General features: G+C 50.4%; 7 protein-coding genes across 7 annotated transcripts; 4 read left to right on the forward strand and 3 right to left on the reverse strand.

Annotated features, from left to right (window-relative positions):
• Positions 1 to 477: 477 nt before the first annotated feature.
• Positions 478 to 3,090, reverse strand: AUEXF2481DRAFT_30523 (carbohydrate-binding module family 1 protein; the record flags this gene model as incomplete). The annotated part of the gene is made up of 1 exon (XM_013487045.1): positions 478 to 3,090. One exon carries the CDS (start codon positions 3,088 to 3,090, stop codon positions 478 to 480), a length of 2,613 nt encoding a protein of 870 aa, XP_013342499.1.
• A 113-nt stretch (positions 3,091 to 3,203) lies between these two features.
• AUEXF2481DRAFT_284091 (uncharacterized protein) lies at positions 3,204 to 3,784 on the reverse strand. The gene is made up of 2 exons (XM_013487216.1): positions 3,644 to 3,784; positions 3,204 to 3,507 (listed from the first exon to the last, which is right to left on the reverse strand). The coding sequence occupies exons 1-2, from the start codon at positions 3,693 to 3,695 to the stop codon at positions 3,317 to 3,319; spliced, it is 243 nt and encodes an 80-aa protein (XP_013342670.1). The 5' UTR covers positions 3,696 to 3,784; the 3' UTR covers positions 3,204 to 3,316.
• A 771-nt stretch (positions 3,785 to 4,555) lies between these two features.
• AUEXF2481DRAFT_6035 (uncharacterized protein) lies at positions 4,556 to 5,299 on the forward strand (the record flags this gene model as incomplete). Its single annotated transcript, XM_013486995.1, has 1 exon — positions 4,556 to 5,299. The coding sequence occupies one exon, from the start codon at positions 4,556 to 4,558 to the stop codon at positions 5,297 to 5,299; it is 744 nt and encodes a 247-aa protein (XP_013342449.1).
• A 294-nt stretch (positions 5,300 to 5,593) lies between these two features.
• Positions 5,594 to 8,731, forward strand: AUEXF2481DRAFT_284096 (uncharacterized protein). The gene is made up of 2 exons (XM_013487217.1): positions 5,594 to 8,075; positions 8,214 to 8,731. The coding sequence occupies exons 1-2, from the start codon at positions 5,670 to 5,672 to the stop codon at positions 8,304 to 8,306; spliced, it is 2,499 nt and encodes an 832-aa protein (XP_013342671.1). The 5' UTR covers positions 5,594 to 5,669; the 3' UTR covers positions 8,307 to 8,731.
• Positions 8,732 to 10,237: 1,506 nt separating this feature from the next.
• AUEXF2481DRAFT_30526 (uncharacterized protein) lies at positions 10,238 to 12,513 on the forward strand (the record flags this gene model as incomplete). The annotated part of the gene is made up of 5 exons (XM_013487046.1): positions 10,238 to 10,323; positions 10,380 to 10,499; positions 10,572 to 10,722; positions 10,770 to 11,302; positions 11,358 to 12,513. The coding sequence occupies 5 exons, from the start codon at positions 10,238 to 10,240 to the stop codon at positions 12,511 to 12,513; spliced, it is 2,046 nt and encodes a 681-aa protein (XP_013342500.1).
• Positions 12,514 to 13,471: 958 nt separating this feature from the next.
• On the reverse strand, positions 13,472 to 14,783 carry AUEXF2481DRAFT_73729 (uncharacterized protein). Its single transcript, XM_013487191.1, has 2 exons — positions 14,156 to 14,783; positions 13,472 to 14,103 (listed from the first exon to the last, which is right to left on the reverse strand). Exons 1-2 carry the CDS (start codon positions 14,680 to 14,682, stop codon positions 13,743 to 13,745), a joined length of 888 nt encoding a protein of 295 aa, XP_013342645.1. The 5' UTR covers positions 14,683 to 14,783; the 3' UTR covers positions 13,472 to 13,742.
• A 1,129-nt stretch (positions 14,784 to 15,912) lies between these two features.
• AUEXF2481DRAFT_6038 (uncharacterized protein) lies at positions 15,913 to 17,188 on the forward strand (the record flags this gene model as incomplete). The annotated part of the gene is made up of 3 exons (XM_013486996.1): positions 15,913 to 16,001; positions 16,051 to 16,210; positions 16,262 to 17,188. 3 exons carry the CDS (start codon positions 15,913 to 15,915, stop codon positions 17,186 to 17,188), a joined length of 1,176 nt encoding a protein of 391 aa, XP_013342450.1.
• Between the last annotated feature and the right edge of the window lie 772 nt (positions 17,189 to 17,960).

Consider the following 17,960-nt stretch of genomic DNA (forward strand, 5'->3'; position numbering starts at 1 on the left):
GGGGGGGGGGGGGTGGCTCGTGCGTTTGGTATAGGGCGGGGATGAAATTCTTTGACCAAATCATGACTTTTTTTTCTCTTTTTTCCATCGGAGGGTGGAGGAGCTTTTTGACATGTGATTGTGTTTGTTTTTCACGAATTGGTGGACAAGTAGGAGATACAACACCTGGGGTGATAATCGTTGGATATACTGTTTGTATGTTGTACGCGGACAGCGAGGTTTCGTGGAGGTCGTCGCCCAAGTATATCACATATAGGATCAGTTTTCTTGATGGAATGTATGAATGAGGTATTCTCATGACCATGAGCAAATACAAGTCCACAGCACATTAAAACCCACACTCCCCACTCAAGACAAAGAGTCAAAAAGCCAAAGCCCAAAGTAAAAGACCAAGAGAAAAGACATCTATACCAAAAACCCCTCAAACTTGTACATCTGCAAAGACCCAACCCATCGCCACCTGCCACACTATCATTCTCAAACACATTGATGATACCAATCATTCTGGACTTTACAACTCGATCCTTCTGCGCATTTTGTGGGTCCATCATATCCAATACCGCCACATCTGCCGTATCTGGGTACTTCGGTGTATGCAGGGCTGGGTACGGCTACAGAAGTGATGGCTGTAGTACCGGTGAATGTCGCTGTTGTCGTGCTGGCTGCTGAGGTATTTGGTGCGTTTGTAATGGTCGCCGATACCTTGCCGGTAGAAGTAGCGATAGCAGAGGTGATGGCAGAAGATGGCGCGATAGTCGATGAAGCAGCATGAGTAGTGCCATTACCAGAAGCTCCAACAGCAACAGCAGCCACCTTCTTCGCCGCAGCTTCAGCAGCCACCATAACAATAGCCTGTGTATTTCCTGTAGGTAGATCGGGGTGGAATGAAGCGTCAACCACAAACAGATTATCAGTACCATACACCTTTGTATCAAGATCCACAACCGCATCACCGCCATTCCTCCCATCTTTTTCTCCCATCTTCGCCGTACCCACGAAATGACTTCCCGTAACAAAGGTCTTGATCAACTCCGCTCCCGTGACATTTGAAGACGCGGTGAGCCCAGCATCCAAGCTCAATGTTGAATTCGCAGTCTTGGTGAAAGAAACGAGTCGATCGATAAAGGAAGCCAAAGCATCTTTATCTTCTTGCGTGTTCAACCACGGTTGCTGCAGATACTTTGTTCTTCCATCCGCGGTAACTCCAATCTCGCCAGTAGATGTAAGACCATGAGTTAGGTATATCTTCATCTTGATAGTGTCATTGGAGGGTGAGTTGCAGGTTCCTTGAACAAAACGCTCGATGCCATCTGAGCCGTTCACCGAGGACCAGAAGTTTAGACGTTGGCCACCTTGAACCAGAAGACCGTTTCCTTGGGCGAAGAGATCGACGTTTGCCTGAGAGGGGGAGGTGAAAGCTGTAGTATTCAGAGAAGCCAGGGAAGATTTGGTCTTGAATTTCAGAGTCACGATGGGATGGTCTTTGAGGCCTTTACCTACGGGCAGGTCAATCCACTCTGCTTCTTCAGGGAGGGTGACGCCAACGCTTCCGCCCTGAACAATCTTAATCTGATCAGAAGGGCCAATGCCAGAGTTTATGAGGATACGAGGAGTGCTGAGGGCACCACCTGCAAGAACGACTTTACCCCCAGTCTTGACATTGACGATTTGACGGCTCCCATCCACAAGTTCGATCTCGACACCAGTGATGAAAGAGGATTCGCGGACAGCACGGATCACAGTACTGTTGAGTTGAATGTGGAAGTTCTTCTTTGCCTTAGCGAGAGGAAGATATGTCAACACAGGGCCAGCTCTCAGTCCATCTTGGATATTCCAGGGAGGGTGCGAGAAGACATCAATTTTCTTATTGGGCTCTTCCAGTGCATTGACGGAAGACCATCCATTGCTGGAGAAGAAAGTAGATAGTACATCGTAAGCCCCTTGATCGTAGCGTTGACCATCTTTGGAAGGAGAGATAGTGCCAGGGTTTCTCGAGTAGAAGCTTTCGGCTGAGGGGGCGACATCAGACCATTTCCAGCCGGCAGGCCAGTTGTCGTTAAAATCGCGCTTTTGAGGACGGACAAACATGAGAGCGTTGATCATGCTGCTGCCTCCAAGGAGACATCCAGCTTGATCAGCAGTGTCAGTGCAGTACTCATTGGTGACGCCGGCAGTGGAGAGGTAGTAAGCCATAGCGGGAACATCGTACTGAGTGACAGTTTCGTTCCAAGACTCAACAGCACGACCACCCGTCACATATGTAGATGCATCACCACGTTCAATGAGAAGAACTTCAGCGCCAGTCTCGGCGAGTCTCTCAGCCACAATAATACCAGCGGGACCAGCACCAGCAATAATGTAGTCGTAAGTCGTGTTCAAGGTAGTAGCAACAGGGATGGTAGAAGTGCCATTGTTGCCCACGGTGGGGTTTGTACCCGTGCTGCCATTTCCAGGAACGCTAGGAGCAGGGTCCGAAACTGCAGCCTCTGCCCACGATGCCCAAGTATCGTAGCTCGCAGAAGAAGAATTAGCAAAGATGACTGCGAAAGCACCGAATCCAGAATGCATGTTCAAAGCAGTATCTCCAGAAGAAGGGCTAGCTGGAGCGTCGCTGGAGTAAGCCCATCCGAAAGCGTTGCCTGCGACAGTGTTGGGGAAGCTATCTGAATCACCAGTGATACAGCCATTGCAGAGGAAGGTGTAAGCAAAGTGAGTACTGTTGACGAAAGTACCATTAGCGATGGGAGTTATAGTTGCGTTGCCAGTGTAGACTGGAGGAGTGGTGTAACCAGTAGCCTCGCGAATAGATGACATGACCTCATCGCCGTTTGGCCACGCGACGACCAAGATGTGGTTTGCCATCTGGGCGGACATGTCAAGACCAGCCCATCCTTCAGTAGTGGGGGCAACGATCTGGCCGATGAAGTCGGCACCCAAAGTCTCAGGCGTAGCGACACCAAAGCGTGCACCCGACTTTGTATCTTCGTAGGACATGAAATCGATGCCAGTGTTGGGGTCATTGTATGCGACACTCTGGGCAAAGGCGCCCAGCGCACAAGCAAGAGGCAGGAGGGCGGCGAAACGAGCCATGTTGCAAGAAAATAGGACGTGTCGCTAGGACTATTCCAAGAGAGTGAGAAGAATGAAAATGTAGACCGTCAAGGCCTAGAGACGACTTGAGAAGGAAAAGCAGATTCCACCAGGGAACTGTTCAAACAAAAGAATGAGCCTTCAAGGCTAATAGAACGAAGAAAAGAAGGACGAGAGGATGACCTACAACGGCACAGGACTGCGGCCGTATTCTGTAACTTATGTACTACCAAGGCAGAGTCTGTAAAGAGGTTTTGCTCATGATAACAGATGCCAAGTCGGTACCTGCATAGCCGTTTCGCAGGGGATAGCATGTTTCGCAAGAGAAGATAGCGGGGCAGAAGGTATGAGCAGATGTCGTGAGGTTTGATCGGCTATGGTCAACGGTAGAGAGTTGGCCGAGCCTGGGAGAGACCTGTACTCTAGGCCAATTAGATTCGAGCAACTATGGCTGAATCACAGAGATCGAGCAGTGGTTGAGGAACAGAACGTGTTTGAGAGCGACCGGGATAGGTCTTCTGTGATCGAGGTTGTGCAAAGAGCAAACTTTCATCAAAGAGCTGCACTAGCGTGTTTGGAAGTAAAAGTAAGCGAGGGGTTGACATGGGCGAACTGAGTCCTGTAGCGAGCGGAAAGGTGAGAAGTCATCTATACCAGACCAGACACGTTGACATGATTAGAAGGATGGAGCAAAGGGGAAAACGTGGTGGGCCATGTGTCTGTTTCATATTGCGCCACGGAGCGCAGGGCTGGACTTGGTTCATGCGGCTCTAGGCACGAGCGTCTAACCGAGTTGACGACTTTTGGAAATAAGGCCGAAGAGATGCATCGATGCATATACAGCATCAGTTGAGACTTGTGCGGTATACTGGCGTGTGCAAGCCGAGTCGCAGGCGAAAGTGCGTGATATAGATGGCATTTGTCCAAGAGAAGTCAAAAAGTCAAAAATATGCATCGAAAGTTAGCGTAGCAGTCGAGTTTCAGCATGGTCATTCCTAGACTTGGATAGCCACGAAGGGTCTCGACGCTGCATAAGGGCAAGCAAAAGCGACAGGTCGGGATTCCCAAGAATCGATAGGGCAAAATAGCCATGTTGTGACCATGATCGATGCAGCTGTAGTCACGGCGAATGCGTCTTGGTAGCGAAGCATCTAGTTAGCCTGACTGTCGCAGTATGCTATCCTGGATTGACATCAAGAATAGAAGAGTGGAGTAGATTCGGGCTCATGGACGAAGTTGTCATCGGAATTAGTGGTTGACTTGGGTAGTGGCATGACGACAAGGGGGACAAGGCAGGTGATTGTCATGCCAACGGGACGTGAAAGTTTCGCGAAGCACTTTACGCGTAGTCGGCGCAAGCGGGCCTCGATTTCGGCCACTCTTCCATCCACCTTTCTTCGTGTCCCTTCCATATACAACATCTTGCTGCATAACTAGACTGTACACCACACTGCACAACACGACCATGTCACATGTACGCAAGCGCCAGTTCCAAGCATCGAACCAGTCGTCGATCAAGTCCTTCTTCACAAGCCTGGGCTCATCATCAGCGCCATGCTCGACAGACATTGATGAGTACTCACGCCCCCTGAAGCCCCAACAACCGGACCATGTGCAGTCGCTCCTCATCAACGTCGGTATGCGCGTCCGCAAGTCGGTGCCCGAAGGATACAAGACACACAAGTCACTGCCAGTGCCGACCATGTCCTACATGCATCCCGCCAGCATCTCGGCCAACTCTGAAAATGAGATGCCCACCAGCAGTGCGCCGGAACTCTACACCAAGCCTTCCGAGTTGGCTCCTTTCTGTGGTCTGCACAAGATTGGCGGCTTCAACTCTCAACCCACCTCGTCCGCTCCCAGCCTGTCATACACACAGTCAACCATGGCATCTTCAATCGACATGCCGCAAACACCAAAGACCAACACACTCAAGAGAAGCTACGCAGACGAGATCGAGGAGGATCTCGACAACTACTTCGATGACGAGCAGCAGCAGCAGAACGACTCGATGCTCGACGACCTGTCATCGCCCAAGACAAAGTACCCTCTCGGCCACTCATCAATGCCCAACCTGAGCGCTCAGAACAGCATCGTCAGTCCTCAAAGCAGACCCAAGGCTCGCATGAAGACTCGCTCGCCCCACAAGCTGTTGCAAGATTTTACCGACGAGGATGTTGCTTTCCTGCAGCCCATGGACTGCGAGTAAGAGACGTGTATCAGCAATTTTGTTTCGGAGCGGGTTATACCACGTTGGTTTCTTTGGCGTTAGTTCTGCCCTGTTTCATGGCTTCCCAGCCTTTGTTCCGCATTTCCTGTCTTCTGCTCAATTGTACTCGTAGAAGCAGCAATACTATTTTCGTATGTTCCCAAACAGGAAGTTCCGATCATGCCGGAAACGTGGAGGCGGGATGTGGGATGTGGAATGTGGGGGACGCCAAGCATCACATGCGACCTCGGAATGTGCATGATCAAAGAGAGACCAGTTTCGTGCCTGCTCGTACTCACACTGACATGTCCTTTCTCAGCGCCTAAGACATCATCTCACAACCAAACACCACGCGTAATGTGAATCTGCAATGGCAGCGCAGTCGACACTACGGCACAAGCCGGACGAAGCCCTCCGAGCTCTCCTCAGCCGCTTGGTCGACCGCCTCCATCGACGACTAAAACGTACATCCCCCACATTGCGCCTAGCGGCAGCGCTCTTCTTCACTCTCGGTCTCGTTGGCGGAAGCTATGCCTCCTATACGTGGTGGGTCGAAAGCCGAAAGGAGAAGGAGACGGGGCGCCGACTGCTCAGGCGCAACTCCGGGCTGAGAGCAAAGGACGGCACGCGCACAATCTACGTTGCATACAAGTCGTCCACGGCAAAAGTCGTCATCAATCCTACCAAGAACACCACTTTCGATGCACATCGTCGCCTGTTCCTGCAACCGCCGAGAGCTGTCGGTCTCAGCGACAGCAGCCTCCCCCAAGTCCCTCCTCTCCAGACAAAGCCTGGCTTGAATCTTGCCTTCCTACATCAGTTCCTCAGTCTGATGAACATTCTGATCCCAAGATGGGGCAGCAAAGAGACGGGGCTGCTCTTCAGTCATGGCGTCTTCCTGCTTCTCCGAACATACCTCTCACTGGTCGTCGCACGTCTCGACGGTGAAATTGTCAGAGACTTGGTCGCCGGCAGAGGCAAGCCTTTCCTGTGGGGCATCGCCAAATGGTGTACCATCGGAGGTCTGGCAAGCTACACAAACAGCATGATCAAGTTCCTGCAGTCAAAGGTCTCGATAGCCTTCCGCACTCGCCTCACTCGCTACATTCACGACCTCTACCTCAACGACAACCTCAACTTCTACAAGCTCTCCAATCTCGACGGAGGCATTGGTCACGGCGCGGATCAGTTTGTCACTCAAGACCTGACTCTGTTCTGCGACTCGGCTGCCACTCTCTACTCGAGCCTGGGGAAGCCTCTGGTAGACTTGGTGGTCTTCAACTACCAGCTGTACCGCTCCCTAGGTCCTCTGGCTTTGACTGGTTTGCTAGCCAACTATTTTGCTACTGCCACACTACTCAGAAGACTTTCGCCTCCATTCGGTAAGCTAAAGGCTGTCGAGGGCAAGCGAGAAGGTGACTTCCGTGCTCTCCATGCTCGATTGATCGCCAATGCAGAAGAAGTCGCTTTCTACGGCGGCGATCAAATGGAGAAGCTCTTCTTGGACAAGGGCTTCCAAGAGCTCAAGAGATGGATGGAGGGCATCTACAGCCTCAAGATTCGCTACAACATGCTTGAAGACTTTGTGCTCAAGTACTCATGGAGTGCCTTTGGCTACCTCATCACCTCATTGCCCGTCTTCTTGCCCGCCTGGGGCGGACTTGCAGAGGCTGGTGACAAGAAGATCACACGGCCTGCCTCAGAGGCCGCACTCATGGCTCAAACACCAACAGACGAGTCTGGGAATCGTACTCAGAACTTCATCACAAACAAACGTCTCATGCTTTCGCTTGCTGATGCAGGTGGTCGTATGATGTACAGTCTGAAAGACCTGTCGGAACTGGCAGGCTACACCTCTCGCGTCTACACTCTTATCAGCACACTCCATCGCGTTCACGCCTCTGCCTACCATCCTCCTCGCAACACATACCCTGAACTCTACTCTCTCGCAGACGTACAAGGAACTCTACACAAAGGCTTCTCCGGCGTGCGCTTCGAAAACGCACCCGTTGTAGCCCCTGGTCTCTGGCCCCAAGGCGGAGAAGAGCTCCTCGACAACCTCAACTTTGTCATCCAATCCAACCAACATATCCTCATCATTGGTCCCAACGGTGCAGGAAAAAGCGCAGTCGCCCGTATCTTGGCTGGTCTTTGGCCCGTCTATCGCGGTCTGGTATCTCGCCCCCGCAGCGTGGGACAAGATGGCATCATGTTCCTCCCCCAACGGCCCTATCTTTCCCCTGGCACCCTTCGCGACCAGATCATCTACCCACACACCGAATTCGACATGCGCGCTTCCTCACGCCGCGACTCTGAACTCGAACAAATCCTCACCGATGTCCGTCTCGGCTACTTGCCCACCCGTGAAGGCGGCTTCGACACCAGAAAGACGTGGAAAGACGTCCTGTCGGGAGGAGAGAAACAGAGGATTTCTTTTGCGAGATTGCTGTATCATGCCCCGGCTTTTGCAGTCATAGATGAAGGGACTTCTGCCGTGAGCAGTGATGTGGAGGGTTTACTTTACGAGACGCTCAAGCAGAGGGGAGTCACTCTGCTCACCATCTCCACGAGAGCGAGTCTGAAGCGCCATCATGATTTTGTTTTGACACTGGGACTTGGAGCTCAAGGAGACGAGTGGGAAGTGCAGCGCATCGGCACAGAAAGCGAAAAAGACAGCGTGGAAAAGGAAATTGCCGAATTACGAGAAAGACTCGAGAAAGTGGAGGGATGGCGACGTAGGAAAGAGGAGATTGAAGACGAATTGGCCAAAGTGTGGGTGGAAGGTGGTGAAGAGCTTGAAGTACGAGATTTTGAGAAGGAAGAGGGAGATGGGGGTGAGGGGGAGGGGGAGGAAGTTGCGTTTAGTGATACGGAGACTGAGAGGGGGAGGGACGTAGAGGGGAGGGGACACGAGGGGGAGAGTGATGCAGGGACAGATGGCTATTGTACCGATGGGCAAGAATTCGTTACGCCTGCTGCTACGCCTTTTGGACCTAGATCACCGTAGTAGACGGGGGGCAACGTCGGCGTAATTATTTGTGATTATTATCTCCCCACGACAGTCTTTTCAAATATCCGCTGTTCCCGTCATTATCTCTCCTATTTCGAGCTATGTACTCTAGATATGAATCATCTCTGTCTAAAGCTCTATACCCAGCTTTGTATTCATTAGGGAGAAAGAAATTGGATACAAGGGATATTTAGACTAGTGCAGGCTTTGATGCGTTCGTTCTAGTAGTGCGAGGATCCTTGGTAGTGTATCACCCTTCTTACTTCTTCTTTGCTTCTCCTTGCCCGTTGGTCTGTGTGTGTGTTTATATATGTAAACTCTATCCACCTTCTCTGTTTGCACAACCTTGCTCCTGTATCCAGGAACAAGCTCAAGAATAGAGAAAATGCCGCTACCGTACACACCACCTTAGCCACTGTATCCGCTGCAGGAAAAAGAAAGAACGCAAAAGGCAGGAGAATTAAACGATCGATATGGTCTCTAGATCGATAACGATGGTGTTCCCCCCCTACATATCTACCTTTCTTCAAGAAGGGAATTGTAGATGTCTTCGTGCTGCGTAGCGAGGAGACCGGAAAGGGGATAGGGGAACAGGTCGTGACGGGCAACGAGAGAGATCATTGGCAAGGGGACAGGGGGGAAAGTTTTACTGAACTAGGGAAACAAAGAGAATAAGAGATGAAACCAGTATCCCGCAAGGCATAGCTCTACTTCCGTCACAATACGGAAGATCATCACGGCTACCAACACGGCGCTGTCTCGGGATCCCCTGCATACCGTGAAGTAAAATCTCATGCATCGACCCGGAGTATCCTCTCAGGCGGGCAACGTCCACTTGACTTGGGTTTCACTCGTCGGAGCAAAGAGAACAGGTAGTGGTCGTGACTGACTGCTCTTGTTGCCGAACTTGGTCCCAGTATGAGGGAGAGTTGGTACGAAAGGGCTGTACGGTTTGGTGTGTCGACCTCAGGCTTGTTTCGGGGTCTGTCGTGTCACACACACATGCCGAAAGGCAATCCTTTGGCAAGAGTCGTAGATTTGACCAGCTCATGATAGATTTATCTATATTCAGAGAGTCCGTAAGTGTAGATGACTTCCAGGTATTGATAACTTGGAGGATGTGGTGAAGCGATCTGATGGTATGGCATGGTCAACGCTGGACAAAGAGCGCACGTCGGTGGTGACTGTCAGACCTCAGCAGTTGAACTACACCATCCATGCAACTCCTGATCGGATCGCACTAGGCTGTGCCTCAGAAGTTTGCTCCCAGCGTGTATGACGGCATGAATTATTGGGATGTGCGATGCTGCAATCAGATTGCAAAGGTGGCGGAGCTGTAGGATGGGATGTTTGGACCGCGTGGTTGGTAGTTCACGTTCTCGCCAAGTGATATGTCAAGCACGTATTGCGCGTCGTCGGAGAAGACCTGGATGTGAGTGTAAAGTCCGAGCAAAATGGAAACTGGCAACAGAAGCATGCAACTGTGCGCTGGTGGTCGTTGAGAACATACTGCTTGGAGACTGTTGATTCAGAGGAGGCTAGACGACCTACTTGAGGAATATGAACATGAGTATGTTGTCAGCCATCGAGCAGAGTACACAACGTGCTATGACAAGCATTGTTTCATGGCATTCTTGACGGAGCCAAAGGGAGGAGCGGGGTTCGGGCCTTCTTGAGACTCAGACCGGCTCCAGATTCCATTTAAGAAGACAGCGCCCATCCTCAGTCACTGCAAGTCTGCTCGTATCGTCCCTGATCTGACCATAATTGGTCTGTTGAAGCGAGGAGGTTGACAAGGAAACAGAGTTCGTGACCAAGTCGTTGTCAACAAGAGCTTGAAGCCTCCGACGATTCTCCGCTTGGCAAGACCGTTCTCGACAGGATAACACCACGACGTGAAACCTGGTCACCTTCTTTCGCACAACCCGATGGAGCATGTCACAGATACCAAGCTGAATGCGGCACCTCCTGCCAAAAGAAAACGCGTTGTGACAGCATGTTTAGAATGTTATAGGTCAGTTTATGTCATCTAAGCTTGGTTGCGAAGCTCTTGTTCTAATTCGGTTACAGACGAAAGCAGAAGGTGCAATCAACACGTCGGCCGAAAATGATGGCAGTCGCGCTGACTTTCAAAGTGCGACAGGAAAAAGCCATGCCAAAATTGCGTAGGCCGAAATGTGGCAGCAAAATGTATTTATGAACAGCAGCCGTAGGACCATCCAAACGCGACGATTCTAGCATCTGATCTGACACACTAAAAAGATCGCAATCCACAGCACCAGAATCCAAATCACACTCGCCTGTTTCGGCCGATGACACTACTGAAGATGATCCGACCCTCCAAGAAACTGCATCCGACGGTACTGCACTTTCGTCCTTCTACGATGTTCATGCTTTCACAGATCTGAAGAAGGTATCATCAATGTTCTCCTTTCCAAGACTCTTGCTTATCAAATTCAGCTACTTGAGGATGAAGAAGTCTTCCAAGTATCATCCAGAGCTCCCCTTGACCAGAACAAGCCATGCTCGAAGTTCTGGATCCTCGCTGCTCAGCTTCCAGACCCTGGGGTGCTAGCGAAAGCATTCAACTACTACTTCGACGAGGTGCATTGGCGATACAATGTTGGTCAGAAATGCTACATGGATGCTCAACTTGAAAGGTGGACGACAATAGTCAGCACACCAGCTTCGCAACGTACTGGCGTCAGTAAGGATTTGCCGTACTTCGTGGTATTTTCGTTCGAGCTACTTGCTGTCATTCTCCAGTACATGCGACACGATCGAGAGATAGCTCGTTTACTGCATGCGACCAATGAGAAAGCCGCTGTCTATATGTCCCGAAGGTACAACGATGTAGCTTCTGAGCTCCTGTTACTCCTTGGTCGGCACAATGGCACCATTACTGTTGTTGACTATGATTTGCTCCGAGCGAGCTGGCTAAAGAACAACGGTCGCGGGATTGAGAGCTGGTACGCTATCAGTGATGGTATCCGGTAAGTCCAACCTAGCTGTCTGAATATCTACAAGCACTCCTTCTGACAACTTCAGACATGCACAACAATTGAATTTACATCGAGAGCCACGACCCGTTGCAAACAGTCCCGAGCTTGCAAAGAACCTCGAGCAATTCTGGTCCCAAGAGTACGGAAGACGAGTATGGGTGAATTTGTTCTGCTGGGACTCGGGTACTGCGATGAACCTCGGTCGACCACGTATCATCAACGCGAAAGACTGTGACGTTAACCTCCCGATTGACTGTCCTTTTCCTGACGACCCATCCAAGACCGTGCCCATCCCGAAGGATGAACACACACCCTCGCCACTGTCTTTGCTCCTCTTTAGATATGCTGTTGCTCGCAAAATTCATGAGATTCGCGAATTTGGTCTGGACAAGCAGGATGCTGACTACAGCTCAGTTTGGGCCTTCCATGAAAGCCTCAACAACTTGCTGAAGGGCATGCCACATTATATCAACCCTAACGACCCGGCGACCTATCTCGATTCTAGTTTCTCATATCTGCCACTGCATAGAGAAGAAGCTTCGAGTGGATTGAACTTGGTCATCATGGAGTTGCACCGGCCTTTTATCGCGATGCACGCAGAGAGTCGCATTGCCGTCATGAACGCCGCAATCGGCTCCATAGACAACCAGCACGCTCTCATGGACTTCTCTGGAAAACATCACTACGTCTACTTCGGCTTTGGATTCTATCCCGCCAACGCAGCTATTACGCTCGCTGCCATCGCCCTCGTCTACCCAAGCCACGGTCAGATCGAGCCGATCGAGAAGAAGATCAAGCAAGCGTTATCGATTCTGGTCAATATACAAGCGTCCAACATAGTGGCTCGAGCAGCTTTACCTGTTGTCCAGCGGCTATACGACAAAGTCCGAGACTCTTTGCAGCAGAACCTCTCGGGCTCACCCAACACCAGTAGCCCGGAGTCCGCACCAAGCCAGGATAGTGGTTACATACCAACGACTACCTCCATGCTCGATTCGACACCACTAGCACCTATTAGTACTGAGTTCATGGTCGAAAATACTGGATATCTGCCAATGCACGATGCTGCGGATATGCCATCTTGGACCGATGTGCCGCAGATCAATGACTTTGATGCCACCTTCTGGCTAGAGCAATTGAACAAGATGCCTGATAATATGTCACTCAATGGCGTTGTCAATCCGGATGCGCTGTGGTCATAGGTCGAACATCCTAGAATGGGTGATGAGATGGTCTGTGTGTTGCCAACGAATCAGCAGACAGTTTGCAAACATTGGTTCCCCAATATTGATGCCAACATCTTAGCGATAAGCAACATTGTTGCAAACGCCCGCCATCTCTATAATTTTCGGCCGAAAATTTGCCAAGCATCCACTTCACGACAGAGAAGCGGTGATAATGACGATGCAAACTCCTTAGTCCGAAGACTGAATGACCTGGTGTTAGGGCCACGTACACCTTGGAAAGATTGCGACATTTCCACAGGATAATTTGCCTTCCTGGGTGACTGGGAGCGTGTGGCTGCAATCTTTCGGTCATAAACAGCGTTTCTGCCTCGATGGATCTAGCTATGCGAGAATCAATGGCCTCGATACAAGCTTGATCGGTTCGACGACCGTTGCGGAACACATTCAGTATCTTATCACCTCTAGAGTACTTGCGACTCATCCTCAGGAATCGCGATAATCAATTGGCTTGCTTAGCCAATTACCGTACGAGCAGGTATAGTCTAGTTTCTCTAACGCGATTGAACATCGGACGCCCGTACTTAAGTACTTCCTGGAGTAATTGTACGGGGCGAGCAAGCGATTGACGAGCATCTCCCAAAAGTACAAGCATCCTGGTCTGAGATTCGCAGCAGATGATTCGATAATGTTGATGCGGCAATTGGCCAATATGGAAGAGCGCATGGCATCCCGGGATATACTTGAGAGAACTCATATTACCTGCAATCATCAATCACAGGTAATACAGCTTGTCAAGGCAAACTCTTCGTGATTTATTCGTGCAGCCAGCTGAGTGCTGAAGAGTGTAGAGCGCAATAAGAAGCTCGCATTGTATAAGGCGCAGAAACTATTATGCAAAACAAAATAGCAAAACTAGCACCTCGGTATTAGAAAGCCATCCCAGGTCCATGATCTGAGTCACTGAGATGTCGGTCATCCAGCTGCCTGTTGCAATTTTGACATACGGCGGAGCCTGGGGGCTTTTTTGGTTTGTGGGTCATGAGAGGTTGAGCCGTTACACCAAACAGAGGACTACGGTAATAAATGAATTCTGACAAGTTATAAGGGTATAGCTGGAGGGGCTGGGGTTCGACTCCTAGCCGGGACCAGGATAGTTTTGCTTTTGGTCTCGACAGTGAATCAGCTTCGATGCAACAACATGTGACACATTTCTTGTTTCCAGGCATGCTTGATCAGGATTATGTCTACACATTCTCTCCAACTGGCACCTTCATACCGTGGATTCCAGTATATTTCGGTGGCTCAAATTGCTTCCAGCCTTCCAGTAACGACTTGTCGTCCAGGCTGTATACTTCTGCTCTGAGTGGGCGACAGCAGTCAAGCATGCTCTTCTTCTCACCCTCCTCCCCAGCGCCTCCTTCTCCCCATCCCCAAGCGCTGAGATCACCTCCAGGACATGCAGATAGTGCCATCAAGACATCCTGCTCGGCGAAGAACTCAAGATAATCGGATTTCTTTGCTGGGCTTGGTTCCATGAAGTATTTACCCTCGGCATTCAGGCCAGTGACTTGGAAGATGTTGATAACATCATGGACGTCGAACTCACTAAAAGCCAGTCAGTTGATGCTGTTGTCAAAGAAGTCAAAGCAAGTCTTACGTCAATCCATAGGGCACAACGGCTCTGGTCAAGTTCGAATGACAGTGGTAGTCATACTGATCTCCGGTCAACATTGTGTTTACATAGGGATCACAACGAGTGCCAAGAAGATCATGACATCTGCCTCCCCATTGATCCACGCCATAGTCCTTCAACGAGTCCGCGATGATTGTGACCATAGGTCTAAGATAAGGCAAGCAACTCCAGAGTCGATCATACACAGTGACATGACTAGCTTGCAGTTGTCTCGTGCGAGATGCCCAGAATCGCTCGCGCGGGTTGGCCAGATTCCAGATGTTCAAATCTCCTACTTGAGCGCCTTCTGGCGTGGAGAAGCGGACGATACTGCCGGCGGGAACTTTCCATGCTTTGGCAGAGCGTGGCGGGATGTTGATGGTTTGCTGTAGTGTTCTGGATTTGCTGCTGGCTAGAGAGTCGTAGAAGCCTTTGTCGGCATTCAAGATGCTGCCCGCTGTAGGAAGGTACGCCGGCTGAGGAGCTCCATGGGGCTTGTCCGCGGATGCCATTTTGGTGCCAATTGCTTCGTCTTGCTTGTTCCCGAGTTTAGAGAATTTTCGATGAGGTGTCAGAATGTGATTTTTTTCGATACAAGAAAGCTATATGGTGCTATGTATTCTCTTATCTGATGGGAGATGTAGTCACAATGTAGGGTTGGCGAGATAGCAGGTTCACTCCGATCAGCCGATGATAACCGCGTTGTTGGATAATTAGGGCATGTCAAGCTGAACAGCAGGATGAGCGCGTGATAACGCGGAGGATCTGAAGCTCGTTCAAAGCAACGCACGCAACCTTTCAGGAGTCAAACATCCCAGCTGAATCTGGGCACACCGACTCAAGTACGAACGAGGTTCTTGCGTGCCGGCAGGCACGGGTGCTTCGTCGTGTCCCCCTCGACAGAACGTCCTCACCCTTGTTAGAGACCCATGCAAAGCCACACTGCACGAGAGCAAAGTTTGTTCGCGTGGTGTCGTTTAAATCGTTTCTCGAACGGTCGACGAGTCCTGAACTCACATGAAGACTTCAGAGATGTGGGAAGAGACGGCTGAGAAGGCAGGGAAGTACCGAGTCGTTGATCAAATATATATTAAACGCTTCCAATAATTGCTCCAACCAGATTGACCGTGGGAATGGTTGTCCAATTGCGTTGCGGGAGCCATCCCGAGACACGAAGCATTGTTCAGGCCCACCCGATATACAAATCACGATTTTAGACGGCCATTCACGAGTCATCTAACACTTTCGGAATCACCCAGGTCACAGCTCTGAGGTCAGCGACGACACATGGTTTCAGAATCCAATGTGAGAAATGGCTTGGCGTGATTCCTAAGACTGACCGGTGCGAGCAAGGGCCACGGGTTTTTAGGCTTGCCGGCGGCCCTGGTAGCGAGATTTACAAAGCTAAAATACTAGCCAGTGCCTTTGGCTATTGACCAGCACTGATGGACACGTTGGGCGAGCTCCACAAGACGGGACTTTCTATTTGGATTCTGATGTGCACCTGCGCCTCTCGGTAGGGGACCGACTGTCACGAATGCAAGTCCTTATATGACTGGACGGTAATCGATTGCGAAGCTAGGTCTTTTAACCTTTTACTCCCCTGATTTTCCTTTCTACAACCCTGTTTACATTCATTTTCCAGTCCTTCTTTTCATTGTTCTCTATTCGCAGGTCATGTCATCATAAACAGTCTACTCGAAACTCTTTCATTATCACAAACGACATTCACTGGCAGCAAAATGCAAGACAGGTCTAGCCAGATTCTGGCAGTATGCGTCATCTTCTTGGTTCTCTCTTGGATATCTGTGGGGCTACGAGTATACGTGAAGTGCGTTCAGTGCTGCCCACAAGAAGACAATAAGCTGACCGTTCTCCAGAACTCGAGTGCTGAACCAGGTCGGATGGGATGATGGAGCTATGCTCGCGACTTTGCTTCTCTTCACAGGATACCTAATATGTCAGCTCGGCAGTCTTGCACATGGAAATGGTAGACGTCGTGAGACGATGACAGATGCCACAGCTCAGATCGGTCTTATGGTGAGTGGAATGTCTCTTTCGGCATCGCACAACACCTGACAGACTTTTTAGTACTGGTTCTTCTGTGAGCTCTTCTACACTTTGGCGACATCGATGCTCAAGGTCTCCATTGGCCTGTTCTTCCTGCGGATTGCAAACAACAAATGGCATGTCCGGATTATCAAGCTTATCATGTACTGCAGCGGAGTACTTGGTATTACCTACTTCTGCATTGTGCTATTCCAGTGCAAGCCTATTTCCTTCTGGTGGGATCTTGATCCGAATCATCATGGTCATTGTTTGAGCGCTTCGGTCATGGCCGACACCAGTTATGTGGTCTCAGCATTGAATTCGGTGGCGGACTGGGTCTTCGGCATTCTACCCATCTTTATCGTGAAGGACTTGCAGATGCATCGTCATCAAAAAGCTGTGGTTGCAGTCATTCTGGGCTTCGCTGCAGTAGGAAGTTCTGCGACCATAATTCGACTACCTTACGTCTGGACCATCAAGGAGTACAAAGGCGAATTCCTCTGGCGAACGGCTGATGTGGCCATCTGGACCACAGTCGAGGTCGGAATCGGAATTACTGCTGGTAATCTGGGCACTTTGCGACCACTTCTACAAAGGTTCATGTCTTTGATGGGTATCTCGAGCTCGACCGCGCAAAACTCAAGGACTTGGAAGCGCAACAAGAATGGCAATCATGTCTACACCAATAGTGGGGCCACAGCCTTGGAAGACTTTGCCGGCAAAGGAGCCACCATGAAGACGACGGTCACAATTCGTGGAGGTGCCGATTCTGAATGGGCCGGAGTGTCGCGGACGGACAGCGAGGAGGAGATCGTACCGAACTCGAATAAACTCCATGAGGGTGGTATCCTCCACAGTGTTCAAATCGATACATTCGAGGAGAGGATACAAAGTCGTGGAGGCGAAGAGGAGAGAATCGGGGCTGGAAACACCTCACCACGGCCGATACAGGCTTACGAGCGAGTGTAGTCGAAGAGGCTTACTTGTTCTTGATTTCTGTCTTGCATTTCGAGCGCTGGCGTAATATCAATAGGTTACTTGCTTTGGAGAGAGCTCAGTCTTCATGCCATAATTTTATAACATAATGCCCTTACTGGTGCACAATGTCCCACGCCGAGGTCAATGAGCAGTCCCTAGAATTGATCCACCAACTGCCGTGATTACGAAGCAAGATACATCATCAACCGTGACAAAAAGAAAGATGGTTGTCACTGCGCAACTTGAAACACTCGCGTCTCGAGATCGGAAACCTTCTTTGGTCTTCAAGAGAAGTCAGAAGGCCTCAAGTGCAAAGCTTACAGACGTGAAGCCACTCCCACCTCACTTGCCAAATGTAGAAATACAGGTGCAGGTCTAGAAGTTGTCGGAAGCGCCCTCGCGCGACGTTGCGGCTTCAAATGGATTGCAACTTTGCCGGAACTTGGGCTTTATCGAACGTCTGTAGTGCTTTATGCCTCGGTTGCAGTGTAGAAACGAGTTGACTCGGCTGGCAGCTTTACAATGGGCATGATATGGTGACTGTTTCTGTTGATTCCGATCATAGTTACAGCCATCCCAGCAGTCGACCAAACTCAACCCAAACACCAGGTTCGATAGACACACATCTGCAGCAACAAACTTCGAACCACTCGCGGTGGAACAGGGGGCCCAAGCACCATTGCGTTGGGCCCGTGTGCAGAAAGCCCCACCTCACTTCCGTGCCGCAAAGCACGTCCGCACAAGCGAAATGCGCAAGCGGCTT

This window comes from Aureobasidium subglaciale (genome assembly GCF_000721755.1).
Source record: "Aureobasidium subglaciale EXF-2481 unplaced genomic scaffold scaffold_14, whole genome shotgun sequence".
In the NCBI taxonomy this organism is placed as follows: domain Eukaryota; kingdom Fungi; phylum Ascomycota; class Dothideomycetes; order Dothideales; family Saccotheciaceae; genus Aureobasidium; species Aureobasidium subglaciale.

Excerpts from the sequence above, each read along its gene's own strand:
- AUEXF2481DRAFT_284091 (XM_013487216.1), bottom strand. The coding sequence starts at position 3,695 with ATGTCAACCCCTCGCTTACTTTTACTTCCAAACACGCTAGTGCAGCTC. Across the intron at positions 3,508-3,643 it reads CACGCTAGTGCAGCTCTTTG|AGGTCTCTCCCAGGCTCGGC; the intron begins ATGAAAGTTTGC and ends GGCCTAGAGTAC.
- AUEXF2481DRAFT_284096 (XM_013487217.1), top strand. The coding sequence starts at position 5,670 with ATGGCAGCGCAGTCGACACTACGGCACAAGCCGGACGAAGCCCTCCGA. Across the intron at positions 8,076-8,213 it reads ACGAATTGGCCAAAGTGTGG|GGGGAGAGTGATGCAGGGAC; the intron begins GTGGAAGGTGGT and ends AGGGGACACGAG.
- AUEXF2481DRAFT_73729 (XM_013487191.1), bottom strand. The coding sequence starts at position 14,682 with ATGGCATCCGCGGACAAGCCCCATGGAGCTCCTCAGCCGGCGTACCTT. Across the intron at positions 14,104-14,155 it reads GTTGTGCCCTATGGATTGAC|TGAGTTCGACGTCCATGATG; the intron begins GTAAGACTTGCT and ends ACTGGCTTTTAG.